At 39.0% G+C, this 18,995-nt stretch overlaps 2 protein-coding genes across 9 annotated transcripts in view; one reads left to right on the top strand and one right to left on the bottom strand.

Moving 5' to 3' along the window:
• gpatch8 (G patch domain containing 8) overlaps positions 1-8,713 on the top strand; it is a 36,971-nt gene extending 28,258 nt beyond the window's left edge. For all 8 annotated transcript variants that reach the window (XM_051887429.1, XM_051887432.1, XM_051887437.1 and 5 more), the window contains 5 exons: positions 2,146-2,213; positions 2,305-2,391; positions 2,900-3,043; positions 3,170-3,300; positions 3,378-8,713. In XM_051887429.1, coding sequence (XP_051743389.1) covers positions 2,146-2,213; positions 2,305-2,391; positions 2,900-3,043; positions 3,170-3,300; positions 3,378-7,353 — 4,406 coding nt within the window. In that variant the 3' untranslated portion in view covers positions 7,354-8,713. The remainder of the gene's footprint in view (positions 1-2,145; positions 2,214-2,304; positions 2,392-2,899; positions 3,044-3,169; positions 3,301-3,377) is intronic.
• A 1,364-nt stretch (positions 8,714-10,077) lies between these two features.
• On the bottom strand, positions 10,078-17,709 carry gosr2 (golgi SNAP receptor complex member 2). Its single transcript, XM_051887449.1, has 6 exons — positions 17,514-17,709; positions 16,970-17,034; positions 14,449-14,557; positions 12,293-12,425; positions 12,018-12,158; positions 10,078-10,740 (listed from the first exon to the last, which is right to left on the bottom strand). Exons 1-6 carry the CDS (start codon positions 17,540-17,542, stop codon positions 10,579-10,581), a joined length of 639 nt encoding a protein of 212 aa, XP_051743409.1. The 5' UTR covers positions 17,543-17,709; the 3' UTR covers positions 10,078-10,578.
• Positions 17,710-18,995: the final 1,286 nt, after the last annotated feature.

Genomic DNA, 18,995 nt, shown 5'->3' with positions numbered 1-18,995 from the left:
GTTTCTCTGTTTTGTTAATAAACTCTCTTGTGCACCCTGGTGGTAGTATGAATACCTCAGTGCACTTTCCCGGAGACTCTGGTGGGGGCTGGAATCCCTTCAGGCTCTTATTGTTCCATACATGCTCCTTTATCCCTTTATTACAGGAACAATTATACCACTGGGCTGAAGCTCCAGTCCTCTCTGCCACAAATTAGACACTCTCAAGTATCCAAACTTTAATGCATCTCTTTCTGCTCAAGGGATAGGACTTAATGTTATTTTTGTTGACTCAAACACAGATTTCTCAAAATGTATTTGCACTACTGATGCCTTAATTCCTTTTATTTAGAGAAATTTGAAAGGTATATTCTTCTTTTGTTAGTTCAGCAGGGTGAGAATAAAGTCAACTATACTTGCTTGTTTTACTCGGTTTTGAAAGTTTCTCAAACAAGTAATAGGCAAAGGTTATTTATCTTTAAACTGATAATAAAATATGGACTGAATTATTTTCATGGTATGGTCAATATTGAAAAATGCATACCATTTTGTCTAAATAAAAAAAAAAATTGTCAGTTTCAAATCAGCATTTCAATGGCATCACATAATTGTAATGTACATGGTTAATGGTTAAATAATTGTAAAAAAAAAATCACGAATATAATTTTTTTTTTTGTTGTTGTTAAATTCCTAGCATTCCTAGTGGCTCCTGATGTTATTCACAATTATTTCTTGCCTTTTGTCATTTACATCAGCCCAGGGGTATGAACTGATCCTGCTTTTAAAACTTGAACAACTTCCCCCCCCCCAAAAAATTGACAAAAAAGAGGAAGACTGACAGAAAAAAAACTGAAATCCAAACGATTGATTGGAGTCTGATTGACTGTGACCATGGTGCTAGCCTGTGCAGCCGCAAATTAGTATGACTTCTGTTGTTGTGCCTTTTCTCCTTTATTTGAACCCCCCCCCCCACCCTTTCCTGTCTCTGTGTCTGTATGTTTGCCACCCCCACCCCATCCCCACACTCTCCCAGGTAAGTACATCCTTTCCCCAACCCTGCACTGTCACCATGGCAACCTCTGGCCTTTGACGTCACACTGCTGCTGTAGCTCAGTGCTTGTGTCCTTATTCTCTCTGTTCTCCGTCTTTCACTCCCTGTGTCTCTCTTTCTTTCTCTCACTCTCTCTCTCTGCTTCGTTTGGCTGGTTATGAGTGGATTAAGCAATTATGTGTCAATCTTCAATGTAGTTTTGATTGTCTTTTTTTTCTTTTGTTTCATTCTGATTTGTGTTCATTTTTTCTGATGTTACTTTTCCTCTGATCTAGGTCTTTTCACAGCTTGCGTATATAAAACATATGACAGGCTATGACTATCAGTAAAAGAAAGTACTATCTCAGGATATCATATAGGACATAAGCCTCATTTGCATCCAGGTGTGGCCTGCAGCCAGGTAGGAAAGTTGAGCAGCTCAGAAAGGGTTTAGACCTAGATAAATGTGTGTAAAGAGGAGAATATTATGAGACACACACTTTGGATCTGGTAGTCAGTGTTGTCGCAGTACTGTGAAAAGATGCAGTGAATGCTGATATCTCCTCCCTCTCTTAAATACTCCTGGCAACCCAACGTTAAAAACATGAGTTGGACTGAACACAATCCATACTGCATTGAGACTTGGCTAAAAAGAGAGGGAGGGCGATAACAGAAAGTGAGAAAGAAAGTAAGTGAGAAATAAGACAGGCCCTTAAGCAGGCCACTGTAGGGACACTGCGGCAAACTCAGTGAAAACTTCAGTCCAACCATTCCCCTTCTTGTTTTCTGTCCCTTGCTTCTTTCAGTGGAAGCAGCTTGTACTTTTTTCAGTGTATGCAGTTCATTACAAAATAAATTGGCAGCAAACTCAAACAGTAAATGATTAAACTAGCCTTAGTTAGTCATATTGCAGCACCTGGAATGGCCTTTTAGAGGAGAGCTGCACATGAAGCTGTGAGAATGGCTAGAGTTTGGTTCACTGTAGCTTTCTGGTCTCTTGCACTTGAAGGCAGTCTCTCTAACCCAGCACCCTGTGCTCTAAGCAGGCTGTCCCGCCCCGAGTTTTCTCTTATATCTGAACAAAAGTCTAACCTCTGTCCTATGTCTCTCTCTGCCTCTCGCCCCCAACCTCATAGGACGAACTGACCCAGTGCCCATCGTCCTCAAATATGACGTCATGGGAATGGGGCGAATGGAAATGGAGGTGAGAACATTGTTGCTTGTCCTTTCTTTTCATAATGAATGTTAATTTTAATGTATGCTCTTCTAATCTCTGTGTGCACGTGTGCCCACAGCTGGACTATGCAGAAGATGCCACAGAGAAGCGCCGGGTGTTGGAAGTGGAAAAAGAAGACACAGAGGAACTGCGTCAAAAATACAAGGTGAAATTCTATGACGGCAACAAGGTTCATTGCCTTTTTCTGTTAGTCTTAAACATTTCTGTCAAACCTACACATGTAATTTCTCTTTCCTTACAGTTCTTCCCAATTCCCTAATTTGTCATAGATTAAACGCAAGTCTTATCTAGTTAAAATTCAGTGAATGTTTGAGATTGATTTGTCACAGTCACTTCTCTTGGATGGATACAAAGCTTCTCTTGTTCCACTGGAGCTCAACCACATACAAACAAACATACAAAAACATCATTGAGGATAACTGTGGGTAACCTAAGTGGAGTGTGTCTCTCTCTCTAAAGCCATTTGAGGTTATAAGCATGCTTATAATTAATTTGTCTCTTTCTCACTTGATGTCTTCCCTGACAAACTATCCTACATGTACAGTACATTAACATGTTGATATACCAAAAGTTGTCTATGCAAGTCAGTTTTCCACACCCAATCAACCTGATTCCAATTAATGTTTCATGATATGTTGTTCTGTGTTTTGTAGGATTATGCAGAGAAGGAAAAAGCCATTGCTAAAGCTCTAGAGGAACTGAGGGCCAACTTCTACTGTGAACTGTGTGATAAGCAATACCAGAAACATCAGGAGTTTGACAATCATATCAACTCCTACGATCATGCACACAAGCAGGTAGGAGAGATTCACATAGGCATGACTATACTGAACAACATTTGAACATGTCATAATTTTCAGATGTGCAGCTCCAGATTGTAACACTTTCAGGAAGTTTTTATTCCTCTCTGTCTAATCCTACAGAGACTGAAGGAGCTGAAGCAGAGGGAGTATGCTCGGAATGTGTCTTCTCGTTCTAAAAAGGATTGCAGAAAACAGGAGAGGATGCTGCGGCGGCTTCATGAACTGGCCGAACAGAGGAAACAGCAAGACCAGTAAGTAAAATTCTGAGTCTGTCTTCTAAGTTTTGCCAGTTGTAGCAAATGGTCTCATTCTTTAATTTATATTACAGTGTCCCTGGTAGTGGCCCTATGTTTAAAACCACCACAGTGGCAGTAGATGGAGAAAAGGGGGAAGACTCCATGGATGGTGTGCCTATGACAGTGGATACCAACACAGAGGCTATTGAAGATAAGGGAATCTGTAGTGTTAGTGGTCAAGGCTCCCCTAGAACAGGCCCTACCATCAGCTTTGGGTTTAACAAGACTAGCTCTTCTCCAACACCCTCTGGAGGCTCACAGGCTCCCAAAGTCAGTGTCTCCTTCTCTTTTGCTAAGAAAGCCCCAGTCAAACTTGAGACAGCTGCAGCTTTCTTTGCAGACCATGGTGAAGAGACAGTGGAAGGAGAAGAAGGTCAGGAAGAGGGAGGAGAAAAGACTGGAGGAGAGGATGTAGGTGTAGCATCTACCACTGATATCCCCCAAGCAGGAGGAGGAGGAGGATTGGGTGGAGGAGGAGGAGGATTGGGTGGAGGAGGAGGAGGAGATGGTGGTGGGGGTGGGGGTGGGGGTGGGGGTGAGGGTGAGGGTGAAGAAGAGCAGTCACAACCAGATGATGGAGGAACCCTGGCCTCCACTTTGAACAAGTTGAAGATGATGATGAAAAAGGAGGAAGGTTACTCTGGACAGGAGCCACAGTATTACCATTACGTACCTCCTGCACATTGTCGGGTCAAGCCCCATTTCCAGTTTCTGCTTTTCATGAAGGCTACAGACCAGTGTGATAGCAAGGAGGATGAGGATGGAGCAAAAGATGAGAAGGCAGCAGCAGGTAATGTTGGAGAGCAAAAACATATCAAAGTCAGCAGCTGCACATCTGAAAAAGACCCTGAGAATGAACCTGCACAGGCACAAAGCTCAAATCCCTCTCCCACATTAGCTAAAGTGAACACAGAGGAAGAATCAAGTAGTACAGCTGCAGGGCAAAGTGATACAGCAGTAGTAGTTAGCTTGTGCCAACCAGCTGATGCCAAGCAAGGGATATCAGAGTCACCAGACACAGGTCCCCGCATGCCAACTGGGCCTTTCTTTCCTGTGCTAAGTAAGGATGAAAGCACTACCTTGCAATGGCCTTCTGAATTGTTGGAATTTACTAAGGCTCAGCCATCTCTCTCCTACAGTTGTAATCCTCTTTACTTTGACTTCAAACTGTCAAGAAACAAAGGAAACTGGGCAAGCAAAAACAGCAAACCTACCAAGGCAGTTAGCACTGATGGACAAGAGGGTTCTAAGCCTGAAAACACAGACAGTACTCCTGACACTAGTGGAGAGACTTGCACTGCTACATCGGTTGCAGGACCCAGTACTGTTCAAAAAGAACAATCTTTATTGAAAGGGGAGGGTGCTGAGAGTGAGAACAATGAGAAGAAATTACAAAGTAATGAAGATGTGTCTGCAGGGTCTAAGAAAAAGAAAAAGAAGAAGAAACACAAGAAGTCAAGCAAGCGTTCCAAACGTAAAGAAAAAGCAGCAGTGGAGGGGGAGTTAGAGAATGAGACACCAGGAGAGAAAGCAAAAAAGAAAAAGAAACATAAAAGAAAGAAAAGCAAAAATAAACCACGTGGCACTGATGAAATTGAAGCAGAGGGAGGTGGCAGTAAGGAAAAAGAGAAAGACAAGGATGACAAAGATGGAGTATCCACTGCTCAGTCATCAGGAGTAAGCACATCCCTTGAGGGAGGAAAGAGAAAACGGTCCCACAAAATGTCTCAGTTGTCTGGAGTTGAGGAAAGCAGTGCAGGAAAACCTAGCTCTAAAGAGGAACACAATGGTACTAAACGTCTTAAATCTGACACCAATACACCTGCTGCCTCCTGCTCTGCCTCAGCCCAAAAGAGCTTAAGTGGAGGTCGACCTCCAAGCAGTGACAGTGAGGAGGATGGAGGATCATCCTCTCAACGTTCTCGACCAGCTCGCCGTCGCTCCACACCACCACGTGAGCAGCGCAGACACCGCAGTGATGATTCTGGACGATCACGTAGTAGGTCGTCTCGTCGAGGAGACCACAACCATAGACGCCACAGAGGACAAAAGTCACGCAGTCGATCCTACTCAAGTAGCTCCGAGCGTTCCTCAGCAGGGAGCAGTGCTTACAGTCGCCGTAGCCATAGCTATTCAGACAGTTACAGTGACTACAGTGATGAAGAACGTCGCCACAGATCAAGAATACCCTCCTCAGACTCAGACTATGAGAGGCGTGATAGTGGGCGATCTCACAGGCGACATTACTCCTCATCTTCTTCAGAGGAAGACTCGCGTTCACGTTCACGCTCACATAGCCGCAGGAAACATCATCGGCGGAGACACCAACGGAGCAGTAGTCGCAGCTCCAGTCGTAGTAGTAGGAGTAGCAGCGCCCGTTCCTACAGACGCAGCAGCTACAGTCGCAGCCGTAGCTCTGCCAGTCGTTCATCTAGCTCCACCAAGGGCTCTCCACATCGACATGGACACAGCCGGCGATCTGACAGCTCAACACGGCGACGGGATTTCAACCGATCGCGAATCTACCGTTCCCAGTCTCCTAGGTCTTCTTCCCGCACACAATCCCGAAACAGCAATTCTTCATCTGTACAAGGAACTAGAGGTGGTGGTGGAGCTTCCTCAAAGGAGGGTGGAGGTGCTGCAGAACATCGAAATTCATTCACAGCTCGACAACTCTTGGAGAAAATCCAATCTCGAAAAGGAGGGGATGACTCTGGTACTGGCACTAAGACAGGCATCAAGATCAAGGACCCTCCACAGGGATACTTTGGGCCCAAGCTCCCCCCTGCCCTTGGAAACAAAAGTATGTTGTCTCTTTTTGGCAAGCTCCAAGCAGGAAAGAAGCCAACATTACTTCCTCTTACACGTTTAACCGAGAGTGAAAAGTCTGAACAGGGGAAAAATTCCGATAGTAATGAAGTGATCCTGGTAGAACCCATTCGTGAGTTTCCCCCACCTCCTCCTCCACCTCAGCCACCAGTTCAACAACAGCAACAGCAACAACAACAAAAGCAGCAATTGGAGGAGGCTGTATCAAATGCTGCAGTGCCCGAGGAGACTAGACATCCACCCTCAGACCCTCCAGCCCTTCATGAGTCTCAGCCACAATATGAGCAGGATCCAGCAATGATGATGTCACAATACCAAGGTGAGCCAAGACAAGACCCTAGTAACCCCATGTTGGACGGGCATCTAATGGGGTCCGAGATGGGACCGCAGCCTTCTATGCACGCCTACCCTGGTTACCCCCCTCCCACAATGGAGGATGGGGACATGGGCATGGAAGCTGAAGAGGATGGTCTTGCACCTTTAGAAAGTCAACCAATCACCTTTACCCCAGAGGAAATGGAGAAATACAGCAAGTTGCAACAAGCAGCTCAACAGCACATTCAACAGCAACTGTTGGCCAAGCAGGTGAAGAGCTTCCCCTCAGCTGCAGCTGCTGCAGCGGCAGCTAACTTGGCAGCAGCAGCTAACCTTGCCCCTGCACCGCCACCACCACCAGCTGCACTGCAGCCTATCCACATCCAGCAACCTACAGTTTCTGCAGCTTCTGCTACCTCTATTACCACAGTGCAGCACGCCATCCTGCAACACCACGCTGCTGCCATGGGCCTTCATCCCCATAATCCACATCATCCCCACCCTGCCCATGCCCAGCTAGCCCAGGTGCACCACATACCTCAACATCATCTAACCCCTATCTCCTTGTCACCACTGGGCCATTCTTTGGGCCATTCACTGGGTCACTCTTTAGGACACACTGGCCTGATTCCAGCCCACCACACTGCCTTCCTTTCAGGCCAGCCCATACATATTATACCAGCCTCTGCCCTTCATCACACCCCTCTTGCTCTACACCACATCCCCCATGCTGCCCTCTACCCAACGCTTTTCGCCCCTCGGCCAGCCTCTGCTGCGGCAGCGGCTGCCCTACAGCTACACCCACTTCTGCATCCTATCTTCTCAGGGCAGGACCTTCAGCACCCTCCAAACCATGGCTCCTGAAAGTCCAGCTTCTCTCAAAGAGAAGGCCTGGCCAAGCAGCGTGTAAAGCTGAAGAGTTTTAGCTAATGGGTGGCTCAGTCTGGTGACCCATAGTCCTCCTCTGTCCTCTACGTCCTCTGCTACCTTAGGGTGACCTCAACAGGGCTGTTTAGGATTGCATTTAAATCGAGGACAGAATAAGATCTTGTCTGCCTTTTGAGATTGCAATGTTATGAAATTGTATGTCCTGAACCAGGAGCTAGGTTGGTTGGTTAAGGTATGTAACACAAGGAGTATGAGTTGGTTTATAGGCCAAGACATGGATCTTACAACTAGGAAACCACTGGCGTATTGTTTCATTTTGTATGGTATGTCAAATTTTTGTTTTTTTTCCTGACGTGTTTCTTGTATCCAGAAGCTCACTTGCTGAAGCCATAATCAAGATCTTTGTTGTGGGCTTTTAGCGTGGTTGTATACAGTTGATAATGGGTGGTCTTTAAGGGTCACTTTTGGAGATTTTGTTTTTTTTGTGTACTAAGCATTCATGAAAGTTGCAGAGTTTAAGAATTAACACATTGTATGAATATGCAAAGATACACTTAAGCCTGCTATTCAGAAACCAGGCTGTGATAAACTGATGATTGGTTTGCTGTAGGATTATCATATTTGGTCATTTTCAGCACACCAATCATCAAAAACCATTGTACTATACTCTGATTAAAGGGTATCACGAAACATGAACAAGATGAAATAAAATAAAAGCCATACTCAGCACTCAACAGTGTTAAGCTATTTTTGCTGATTGGTTGTAAATCAATATAAATTATCTGAAAATAGTGGACGAAAGAGACATCACACACGTTGATGTCAAAAGTTTTTATAATGTCACAGGCAGTTGAAACTGTATAACAAGTTACACTTTGGGATTTGAAGGTTCCCATCCCTTATTGAAATTGTGAAATCTTGCACTGAAAAAAAATGTACATTGAGATGCTGTTTTTGCATCTTGTAACAACTGTATGATTCTGCAATAATTTTATTTTCTATTTGATTTTAAATTATTATTTTTGTTTTTGGAAAATGTTTTCTTTCTGTACAATTAGTTAAATGTAAATAAATTTAATGTAGTGAAACTGTAAAATAAAGGTTTGTAACACCCATTTAAAATGCTAATAAAAAAATAATGAAATTAAAAATGGGGGAAAAAAGCATATGTAAACATGAATCAGGGCTGGTACTACAGAGGTCAGGAGTGTGTTTGGACAGTGGAGGGGACAGAATGTGGCGCAACTTTTGGTGACGTACTGTAAATGGCAGCAATGACATTAGCTTTTTTTTATTCCTCCTTGATGCATCAGCAAATAAAAACTTTGACTTGTAATTCTGGTGTACAGGTATGATTATTTTTTTATCCGTGTTTATATAAAATAGTACTAAAACCTTTTTTCATTGAATAAAAATGTTCCTAAAGCAAACCACCCTTATACTACAGCTGCATAACTTTGCATTAAGATTTAGGTTAACTTCTAATAACATTCCAAAAAAGCCTTGGTTTGAACATCAGCAGGACATGAAGTTTGCACTTAAAAAAACAGGAAGATATAGAAATGCAAATAAATAAAATGGCACTTTAACGTGAGGCTATTTTGTTTTGCAAACCACCATGACCTGTTCCTCACTGTTCACTTTGCACTGAACTCCGGGAAGTGCAAAACCAGCTGCAAGCCATCAGAAAAAGGCAACAAGTGAATCAAATTGCAAGGTCATCTGTGCTATATGCAGAAACAACCTGATAAAATAATAGTCTTTGTTTAGCCAGTCACATGACAATAAAAGTAGCCTATCCTGACCCACTATGAAAGGTTCTATTGGCCATGTCCAGTTACTGATTAATAACCTTTTGTCAGTGTTACTAGTCAAACAAACTAAGGCATTTCAAATTTTGAAATCCATATAAATTGACTTGAACTTGTAACAATGTTATCTTTATTATAGGTAGATTTTAGTGATATAATTACTAAGGGTTTGGTTAAAACAAACCCTAATTTAATGCCACAATGAAGTTCACCCAAATGACGTCAATTTTACAGCTGTTGGTTTCAAACACTAGATGGTACTGTTGGATGGTAAATCACTCGCCATAGATTGAGTCTTGTTGCAAAGTTTTCACCAGGAATTATATAGAGGAAGAAGTAATTATCTATATTAAATGTCATTATCTTTCAATTACAAGTGCGGCCTGCTTGTCGGATTACAGAGGCGGGTTTTTAATACCTTAAAATACGTGTTTGATCAAATATAAGCATTAACTGTGCATTTGTCTTTCTAATCCTTTCCTAAACTATATTGGAAAAGAACTGCAGGTGACAATTTTTCTACTTTCACATAATTTTTATCACATTTTCACGCACAAAAAAAATCATGATTGAGCATTACTATGAACATAATTAAAATAAACTAATGATTAAGTCTATATTAGGAGCTGATGGTATCTTGGTCAACAGCACATGAATTTCAGCAACAGTGGCAAAAACAAAAATGATACATGACTGTTCCAGGAGGACATTGTTGAGGATTCTGCTGCTGGGGTCCTGAGCGTGTGTGAATGTGCGCACACAGAGCGTCAAGATCCATGCAGCAGATGTCCAATAAGACGTCTCATTTCCTGTTTGCCGGGGGCTGTGGCTCCTGCTTAGATCCAGGCGTAGACAGTTTAACAGTTTTACATTTTAGGGCAGCTGGATGTATATGGGCGACGAGTTTATTGCACAAAAACTTCTAAGAATCTGTATTTACAGGTTTGAAGTGTTAGGAATAGTACAGTACAAAATCAGTATTAAATAACCAAACATTTTTGGTTTGTTCTCCAAAAGATGGCGATGAAGAGCCAGATAACAGACCACTTTAAAGTACATTTTAATGTCTATTTGCTCTGACACCATCAGCAACAACCAAACTGAACTACAGGAGGACTGATCTTTAGCAGAGACTAATGTGTTTAAACTGCCTATTTGAAAATCAGATGAGCAGAAAGTTATGAAATAATTCAATGTCTTTTAAAACACAGTAGATAAAGAAATAGAGACACAAAAGATTTGTGAAGATACTGACAGTCATCCTGCAAAGCAGTTGTGTGACTTCGTTCAGCACACATCTGCAGTTTTCATGATGTGGTGCATGTGCCATGAAAACCGTAATGAGCCACTGACAGGATCAAGGAGCAAGGTCGGCTAAAGCTGGGAAAGTTCAGCTAAGGTATTTAACCACCAGGAACATGACAAAGCAAGTAGCCAGCATTCCAGCCATCATGATGAACTTGTCCTGTGTTGCTCGCTTCTCAATCAAACGCATGACCGTGTTCGACAAACCCAACATGTTTGCGACATCCAACATCTTTTTATGGGTACCCTAAGAAAAAAAAAAAGAAGGCACAAGATGTTACCAAGAATCTGCAGATTTCTTAATAGCGTTTTTTTAACACACTGAGCAACAGAAACAGTCATTTACGTAGTAAAATATCTGAGGTACACATCACCCCCCATTTCCCCAAAACCACCGTCAGGGACGGTCTCTCACGCTCTGTGATAATCAGAGGAGCTTCAGGAAGAGCACATACTCCTCCCTGGAAACACACAGTCATCGTCTGTATGTGCATGCATGACCTCAAACCAGTGTTGTTATTGTTAACTAAAATATTTTCCATTTCAAAATTCCAGACTCAAATTTCCAAACCTCCTTCCATACAATTTTTCAGACCATATTTAACATATATACAGTTCATACAGCATTATTTGTGGAATATAGTAGTCATCTGTAAATATTTTTCTATATTCTGTTTTTTCTTCATTGGTTTTCTCGAAGTGATGACGTTTACATGATGAGAAGAAACCTTAAACGCTTTATAACCTACATATATTCACCTTTGACACATCAGTTTGATACTGTAATCGTGATTTGATGTTGCACGATCACCAAACAGCAAAGTACTCTGATTTAGATGATTGTTTGCTCCTTTCTCCATTGCTGATTTGAGTGGCACAAGTACATTCGTTTGGTGAAGTTCAAAAGAGACCTGCTTGATTATTTACTGCCTGATTAATCACTAAACACTCTGCTTGTATGATACATTTATTTTTAGAAATTCTTCATTTTGTATTTCAGAAAACTGAATAAGGGCAATAGTCTGGAAACACAAATATTTTTCCCTACTCTGTTTTCTTTTTTCTATACTTTTCCAGACCTGGAAATTACACAAATCAAATTCCATACTTTTCCAAACTGCGTAGGAACCCTGCCCTGAAATAAAATAAGATAATAAATAATAGATGAAAAACTAAAACTGAAATAAAATAAATCTAAATAGAAATACTAAAGCATAAACTAACATTAAAAGCTAATTTAAAATGTGAATAACTAATATAATAGCATATAAATAATGCTAAAATATCACTGCCTCAAACACCTACTGTTAAACAGTTATTTACTTTTAAATGGATCAATCGATGTATTGTTTTTCCTCAATCTTGTATACACTTCATTTGGCTATCATTAAACTGCCATCGGCGCTTTATCAGCAATCAGTCAAGCACTATTTGAAATGTTTAGAAACACCCTGATAAGAGGATAAAAAAATTCCCCTTCCTGGTCTCCAATGAAATCCGCCCTGTATTCTCTGTCACACAGACCTTAAGCGTGCTCCTCTGGTCTCTCAGGCCATTAAGGATGCTGGAGCCTGAGCCCAGCAGGTCGTCCATTCCTCTGTGAGCGTTTTGTAGACTGCTATTAAACTGCAGGGTTTCATCAATAGGGATGGAGGTGTCTGCATCCTACACAAAAAAAGCACACAGCACTGTGAAAATCATGCCTTCTTTGTAGTGTGATGTTATGTTTATAGACTGATGAGTGATAGTGAAACAGTTTGGGCAAAAACTATGCAGAAGAACGTGTGTGGTCTACTGACGTTTGTTGTGAAGCTTCGGCTCAAGAGCTCCTCTCTTTCTCTCTCCTGAGCCTCGCGAGCGTAACGTCTGTGCTGGAAGTTCCTCAGGGCTGTCTGAAGATGCTGCACATCATACTTTAGCTGATCAACACGCCTACAGAAAGAAAAACACAGTGAGTGTCTTTTGGACCACACAGCAGCCAGCAGGGATTGTCTGATGCAATAGCTGTAAAGTACCTGCTCATTTAAGTATAAAGAGATTTTGCTCTCAGTAACAGCTAAAAAATTAATTTTGAATCAAAATTTTCACATTTTATTTACACCACTCAGGGCTCAACGGTAAGGATGATACAAAGGCTCAGAACTAGTGAAGGAGAATTTCAGACCAGTTATTGGAAATGTGTCCAGCTATTATTGAAAAATAATCAAAAAAATCTTTTTATATTTATTAGTGATGATTTTATATATATTTACATGGACTGTTTTAATGACTGTTAAAATTAAATTTAAAAATTATAAAAATACTATTAAAATTATTATTATATCAATATTATTATTAATAAAAGTAATTAATATAAATGTATATTTCTAATAATAACCACACTGCTGAAAGTAACATTTATTTGTAGAAAATTATATATAGTAACAATTTTACATTTTTTTAAATTATTTTTTAGAATATATATATTTAAAAGAATAATTTAAAAAAAAGTAAAATGGTTACTATATATATATATATATATATATATATATATATATATATCACACACACACAGTCAAACCAAAATTATTCAGACATTTTTTATATTTTTGATATATTTTTACTAGTGGGTGCAGAACACTATAGTTCATTTATGTAAGTGAGGATAAACTGTGACATATTATACCCAAAAATTCTTTATACAGTGGACTAAAAATTATTCAGACACTTTGACCTGACCATGTTTTGCTGAAGTGTTATCTGACATAATTAAGATTAATTTTTTCTGACACAGTTTGACACAAATTTTGGTTTGACTGTGTGTGTGTGTGTGTGTGTATATGTGTATATATGTGTATATATATATATATATATATATATATATATATATATATATATATATATATATATATTTTTTTTTTTTTTTTTTTTTTTTTTTTTTTGTTCCTTATCAAAAATATTGTTTTTTATCAAAAATATTGTTCCTTATCAAAAAAAAAAAAAATAAAAAAAAAATAAAATATATAAATGAATAAAAATATGCAAATATGCTAACAATAACATGTCTTTTTAAAAGTTCATTCATTACAATTCTTTTTTTTTTTTTTTAAATATATTTTTAATTATTAAAAAAATATATATAAAATGAACTAATGGGCTGACTGGGCCAACATACAAAATCCTTATTGTTCACTTGTTTTGACCAAATACAAAAAAACATGTATGTATTAGAATAGATATAGGTCTAACAATCACTCAAATTATAGAAGCTCCCTCCGTTACAACAAGGATTCCCATTGTTAGACTAACTTACCAACATTAACCTGGATTGTGAGAAGATTATGTTGTTTCTGTGTAAAGTGTTTGAGGTCATACATGCACATTGTCATACAGGCACTCTTCAGGAAGCATCTGTATGATATTCAGTGTTTTGTGAGAGAGTGTAACAGGTGTGTTGGCCTCAGGTGTGTTTGTGTAGTGCTTTAGCCAGGCTTTGCCACACACGACAGGAATGTTGGTGATGACGTGACTGCAGATGGAATGTTTTCACTGGATCTCACTGCCACGGGGCGAGCACACAACACAAACACTCCTAACCGTCATCACCTCACATCACATCACATTATTCTTCATTTGGCAGTGGCTTTCTTATTCAAAGCAACTTACATTATGTATTTACTACAGGGAAAATCCTCCAAGAGCAACTTAGCTTCCCATGGTGGACACGATTGTGGTAGTTTATGAATCTTCTGCTCTTTGAACCTACAACGTTGAGGCAGTCTATAGTCCAGCTTCCACTTACTCACATACTGGACTGCTATCTGTGTGTGGTTAATGATCAAATTGGATTCCAATTTAATCTACTGACAAGAAGGATATTTTGCTCTAGTTGACAATTCTTTAGAGACCAACCTCTGATCAAGACGAGGACTTGATTCAAGAAGGCACTAGTGGATATTTTTACTGATGCACTCACAGTTTGGCATTTTGGCGTCGGTTTGGCGGCTCTTTACTGGCTAGTATCTCGAGTCGTTCCAGCTGATTAAAGATCTGATCAATTCTGGCTTGAAGTTCATTCTCAAGTACTGCAAGAAACACAAGCATCAGAAAATATAAGTACACAAAACAATACATCACAAAATTACTTCACATACGTTACCATTCAAGTTGATCAAAAATACAGGAAAAACTATAATATTCAGAAATATAATTAATATTTAAAATAACTCTTTTTCTATTTTAATATATATTAAAATGTAATTTATTAATTATGAATTTTCAGCATCATTACTCCAGTCTTCAGTGTCACATGATCCTTCAGAAATCCTTCTAATATGATGATTTGATGATCAATAAACATTTCTTATTATTATCAATGTTGAAAACAGTTGTGCTGCAGAAAACATGATACATTTTTTTTCAGGATTTTTTTGTTGAACAAAAAGTTCAAACAGAAGTAGTTCTTGGCTAGTTGAAATAAAAAACATTTTAAAATAATAAATGTCTAAATGTCAATTTACATCAATTTAATGCATACTTGCTGAATAAAATTAATTTTTAAATAAATTAAAAAAAATAATGTCCCCAAATATACGATATTGTATATACAAATAATTATGAAACAATGAGTAAAATTAGTGTTTTGATTTTCAATTTATATATTATACATACACACACACACAAATATATATATATACACATACATATCTCTTAAAAATAAGAATTCACAAATATTTAAATTCTGGCCAATAGTAATAATTATGTTATGTCTGATAATGATAAAAGGCAGATATAAAATTTCTATATTATTTTGTAAATTTAAAATCAAAACACTAAAAGCTAAAATTAGCCATTTTAAATGCTACAATTGTAAATACATTAAAATGTAGCACTAAATAAATAACAGGTACAGATGGAATCGAGCACTGACATGCAGATCCACAGATTGGGAATGAGTGCAGATTGCTTGGAGAGAACCACAGACTGGTGGGAAAGTTTTATCAAACAGTCTGCCCTGACCCCCACCCACTGAGACAATGCAATCTCACAGTCGCTTTCACACAGACGAACGTATGCATATGTTACGCATCCTTCCCGCCTATGACATCTCATATGATGTCATCAGTATGGGTAGGAGACGGTTATCTTATTCAGACTCACCACAGAGCCACAACACCACCTCAAACACACACAAACCACACCACTCCACACTTCTCGCCCTCCTGTCCAGCATCCATTCTCCATGCCCCCCACCCCATCACTCCTCCCTGTCCTTCCTGCCATGGCACCAGCCTGGCTCTCTGCATGAGCTCCACCTCTACAGAACAATCAGCTGGTCAGTGGCACCACAAATGACTCTGCCTGCTGCTCGAAGTAGATCGGCTGGACCTAGTTTACATGTGGTTTTACATCTAGGTTATCCGATCACAAGTGAAAAATACTGGTGTGAATGGGGTCCATACATTTTTGAAATTACATTAGGAGGTCGTGGAAAACACATGTAACCACACAAATTTCAGAGCTATATCGGTACACAGGTGTAAACAAGGCCTAGGACAGCTTCTGATCGGGACTGGTTATATGTCACATTATTATAACTGGTGTTACCTGGTGCGCTTTCTCAGTTCTTCAATATGTTGCAAGAGAATAAAGATGTGAATTTATGTAGTGATTAAAATATAAACAAAAAATGTGCATAGTTATGGGCACTGCCACAGAAACAACTCATTTCTGAGTGCAGGACCATCAAACAGTTCAGAGTAGGAAGATACGAAATAAGTCTCAAAAATCGTTGTCTCATGACATTGGGCAGACCAAAAATATGTTTTACAGTCAATGTAGTGCTACAATATTGACATTCTGGTACAATAAATACTTGGTATGGCCTATACAACAACTGGTATACACTTGGTCATGTCCAGATTTATAAGTAAAGTCAATTTTCAAAAGCAGCTTTACAAAAAAAATCATGATGTTAATGTTTATAATATCTTAATGCCTTATAGTTGCATTTAGCAGTTAAGATTTTGCTATATATATAGTACACTGTATGTAGACTGTATATAGAAACATTACAAATAATGAAGCAGCTTTGGGATGAAATTCATATTCATAATCATAAACCAAACTGCCCATAGACAATCATAGACAAGGCTTAAGCTAGTCCCAGACTAAAATGCATGTTTGAGCTGTTTTAACTGAAAGCAACTTGCACTTTATTATATATATATATATATATGAAAATATGTCAGAGCCATTGTTTTGTCTAATTTTTTTTTTCTAAGGTACGATTATAAAAGCTACTTAAATGCCCTAATTGAACTAAGGCCTAATCCTGGCTTAATCTAAGCCCTGTCTGTGAAACCAGCCCATAAAGGTAAAGGTTTAAAGGTATGTGTCTTATTTGTATCCTATCGTCTCTGTGGGAATGGGTATCTTTATTCAAGCTATTGTAAGCGCACACACACACACACACACAGACAGACACACACACTTACAGTGGACTGACTGTCGGTCTGTTGTCTCCAGTCGTCCCATCTGAGACTGAACCTCCTGAATTTGTCTGGCAGTGAAAGACACGGATGTGTGAGAAGAGAGAGAGGGTTAAACACACTACATTAAGAAAGTCATTATTCGCTGTTGTTAGAGACATTAGGGCACTTCAGGTTCATATGGATGCCCCGCTATTTAGTGTGATGTCTCTGCTGTCAGACAGATGATAGCATTATACATGTCTTACCTTATAGTTTAACCTCACTTTTTGCACACTAAACATCTGAGATGCCATAATTAAGCATAATATCAACCAAAAAAATAAAATAGATTAATAAAAAAAGAGAAAGCAAAGCAACATCTTCAATTAACGGATGCTGTCAGACCAAACAGCTTATCACATTTCCATACAACAGATTTCAAAGAGCCTTTTATTTGTTACATGTTGTACCGAACTTATGAAAACATTCAGCATTTAGGCTAACAGTTCAGTTTACTTGTAAGCCAGCTAATTTATTTCAAAATTATCAGAAGAATGAACAAACTCACTTATTGGTCTGATGGTAAAGCATCTCCATTTTCAGTGATGGTTAAAGGCGCCACCAAAAACACGGTAAAAAATAAAATTTAAAAGCCTCTAATCGAAAGTTATGCAATGTTTTATCATCCGTTTTGTTTAGTTTCACATATCGCCGTCAAGCATACACGTCACCAAGAAAAAGGACCTCTTTTAGGCGCCCTCTCAACTGCCTGACTGTAAAAAAAACACTCTAGAGGAGAGAACAGCGCCAGCTGTGGCGAATGGTATTCAACATCGTATTATTCATTCATTCATGGTACAACAGACCAAAACAAAGTCAAATTACATTCAGAACTGCAATCATATAAACAAAAGAAAACATAGCCTACTACAGGCATGTCCATATATCTGATTGAAGAATAGTCCTGATACATATTTTAATCTATTGTTCAAGGATCAAAAACAAGGGTTTGGTTTTACTATAGAACCATTTACATTTATTTAGGCTATAAGATATTTAGCGAAAATTAAAGTTAAATTAATAATTTGTTTTATTTGAGGGGACATAAAACAAAGATGGTGTTCATTAATCCTAATATATAGTCTGTAAGGAATACATTGTGTCACATCTGTGAATCAAATTTGACAAAAATATTTTACCCTTTTCTCATAGCCTACAGTTCTCTATTAACTTCTCTAAAGGCTACATAAAAAGGCATTTCTACAGACACTATTCATTTCTAATAACAGAATAATGCAGATATTATAAAATGCTAAAAGTGATCGAATTTAATGAAGATGAGACATAAAACATAAACTGATTGATAAACACTGCGTTGTAGTATTGTGTGGCTGGCTGAGGCTCATAAAATTGTGTCCTGTACAAAAATAATGCCCTGTATTTTGGTAGAAACTATAGTGTTAAGTTTTTGTAAGGAAGGGCCGAATGTTTATATTAGAATGTGAACCGCAATTAGTAACCAGCTTTAATCTTAAATAATGTGAATTAATGTAGGCTATTCTTCCCATAGATCTCTGCATTCAGAAATCTGCTCCATAAAGCCGTTTAAATGGCAGCTATTAATGTAAACCTCAATCCCATTCATCATTAATGTGAAACATGAATCATGCAGCAATTGTGGTTTTATGAAAGCAAATACCATCACTCTTATAGTATGGTAACAGCTTGAGGCCTGGGGGAAGATGTGTCGACTTTCATCCCTTGATGGAGCGTCAGTGACAGGAAGAACATAATGACAAAACTTCTTGGGGCTAGATTTTGTCAACTCCTTTCGCTCATCCCGGTTTTGTCTAATTATGTTGGTTTCCGCAGCCCTGTATCAGAAACACTAGTCAGATCTAGTGCCTCCCATGCCTGGAGACACAGACACAAGAATAATGATATCAAAATTTCCACAAGAGAGACAGACAGACGAGGTGGTTGTTTGCTGACCTGTTCATTACAGTGTGAAGCAAGTGAGTGGATGAAAATGACATTGATTTTGCTACAC

The sequence above is a fragment of the Ctenopharyngodon idella genome, chromosome 3 (genome assembly GCF_019924925.1).
Source record: "Ctenopharyngodon idella isolate HZGC_01 chromosome 3, HZGC01, whole genome shotgun sequence".
Lineage (NCBI taxonomy): Eukaryota > Metazoa > Chordata > Actinopteri > Cypriniformes > Xenocyprididae > Ctenopharyngodon > Ctenopharyngodon idella.
The sequence above is the reverse complement of the archived record's forward strand: the minus strand, read 5'-3'. Positions and strand labels throughout refer to the sequence as shown.

What these genes read in the sequence shown, in the direction of transcription:
- gosr2 (XM_051887449.1), bottom strand. Translation starts at nt 17,542, where the DNA reads ATGGAGATGCTTTACCATCAGACCAATAA. An exon ending in CGACGCCAAAATGCCAAACT is followed by an intron (nt 12,426 to 14,448) that starts GTGAGTGCATCA and finishes TTCTTTCTGTAG; the next exon opens with GCGTGTTGATCAGCTAAAGT. An exon ending in GCCGAAGCTTCACAACAAAC is followed by an intron (nt 12,159 to 12,292) that starts GTCAGTAGACCA and finishes TTTTTTGTGTAG; the next exon opens with GATGCAGACACCTCCATCCC.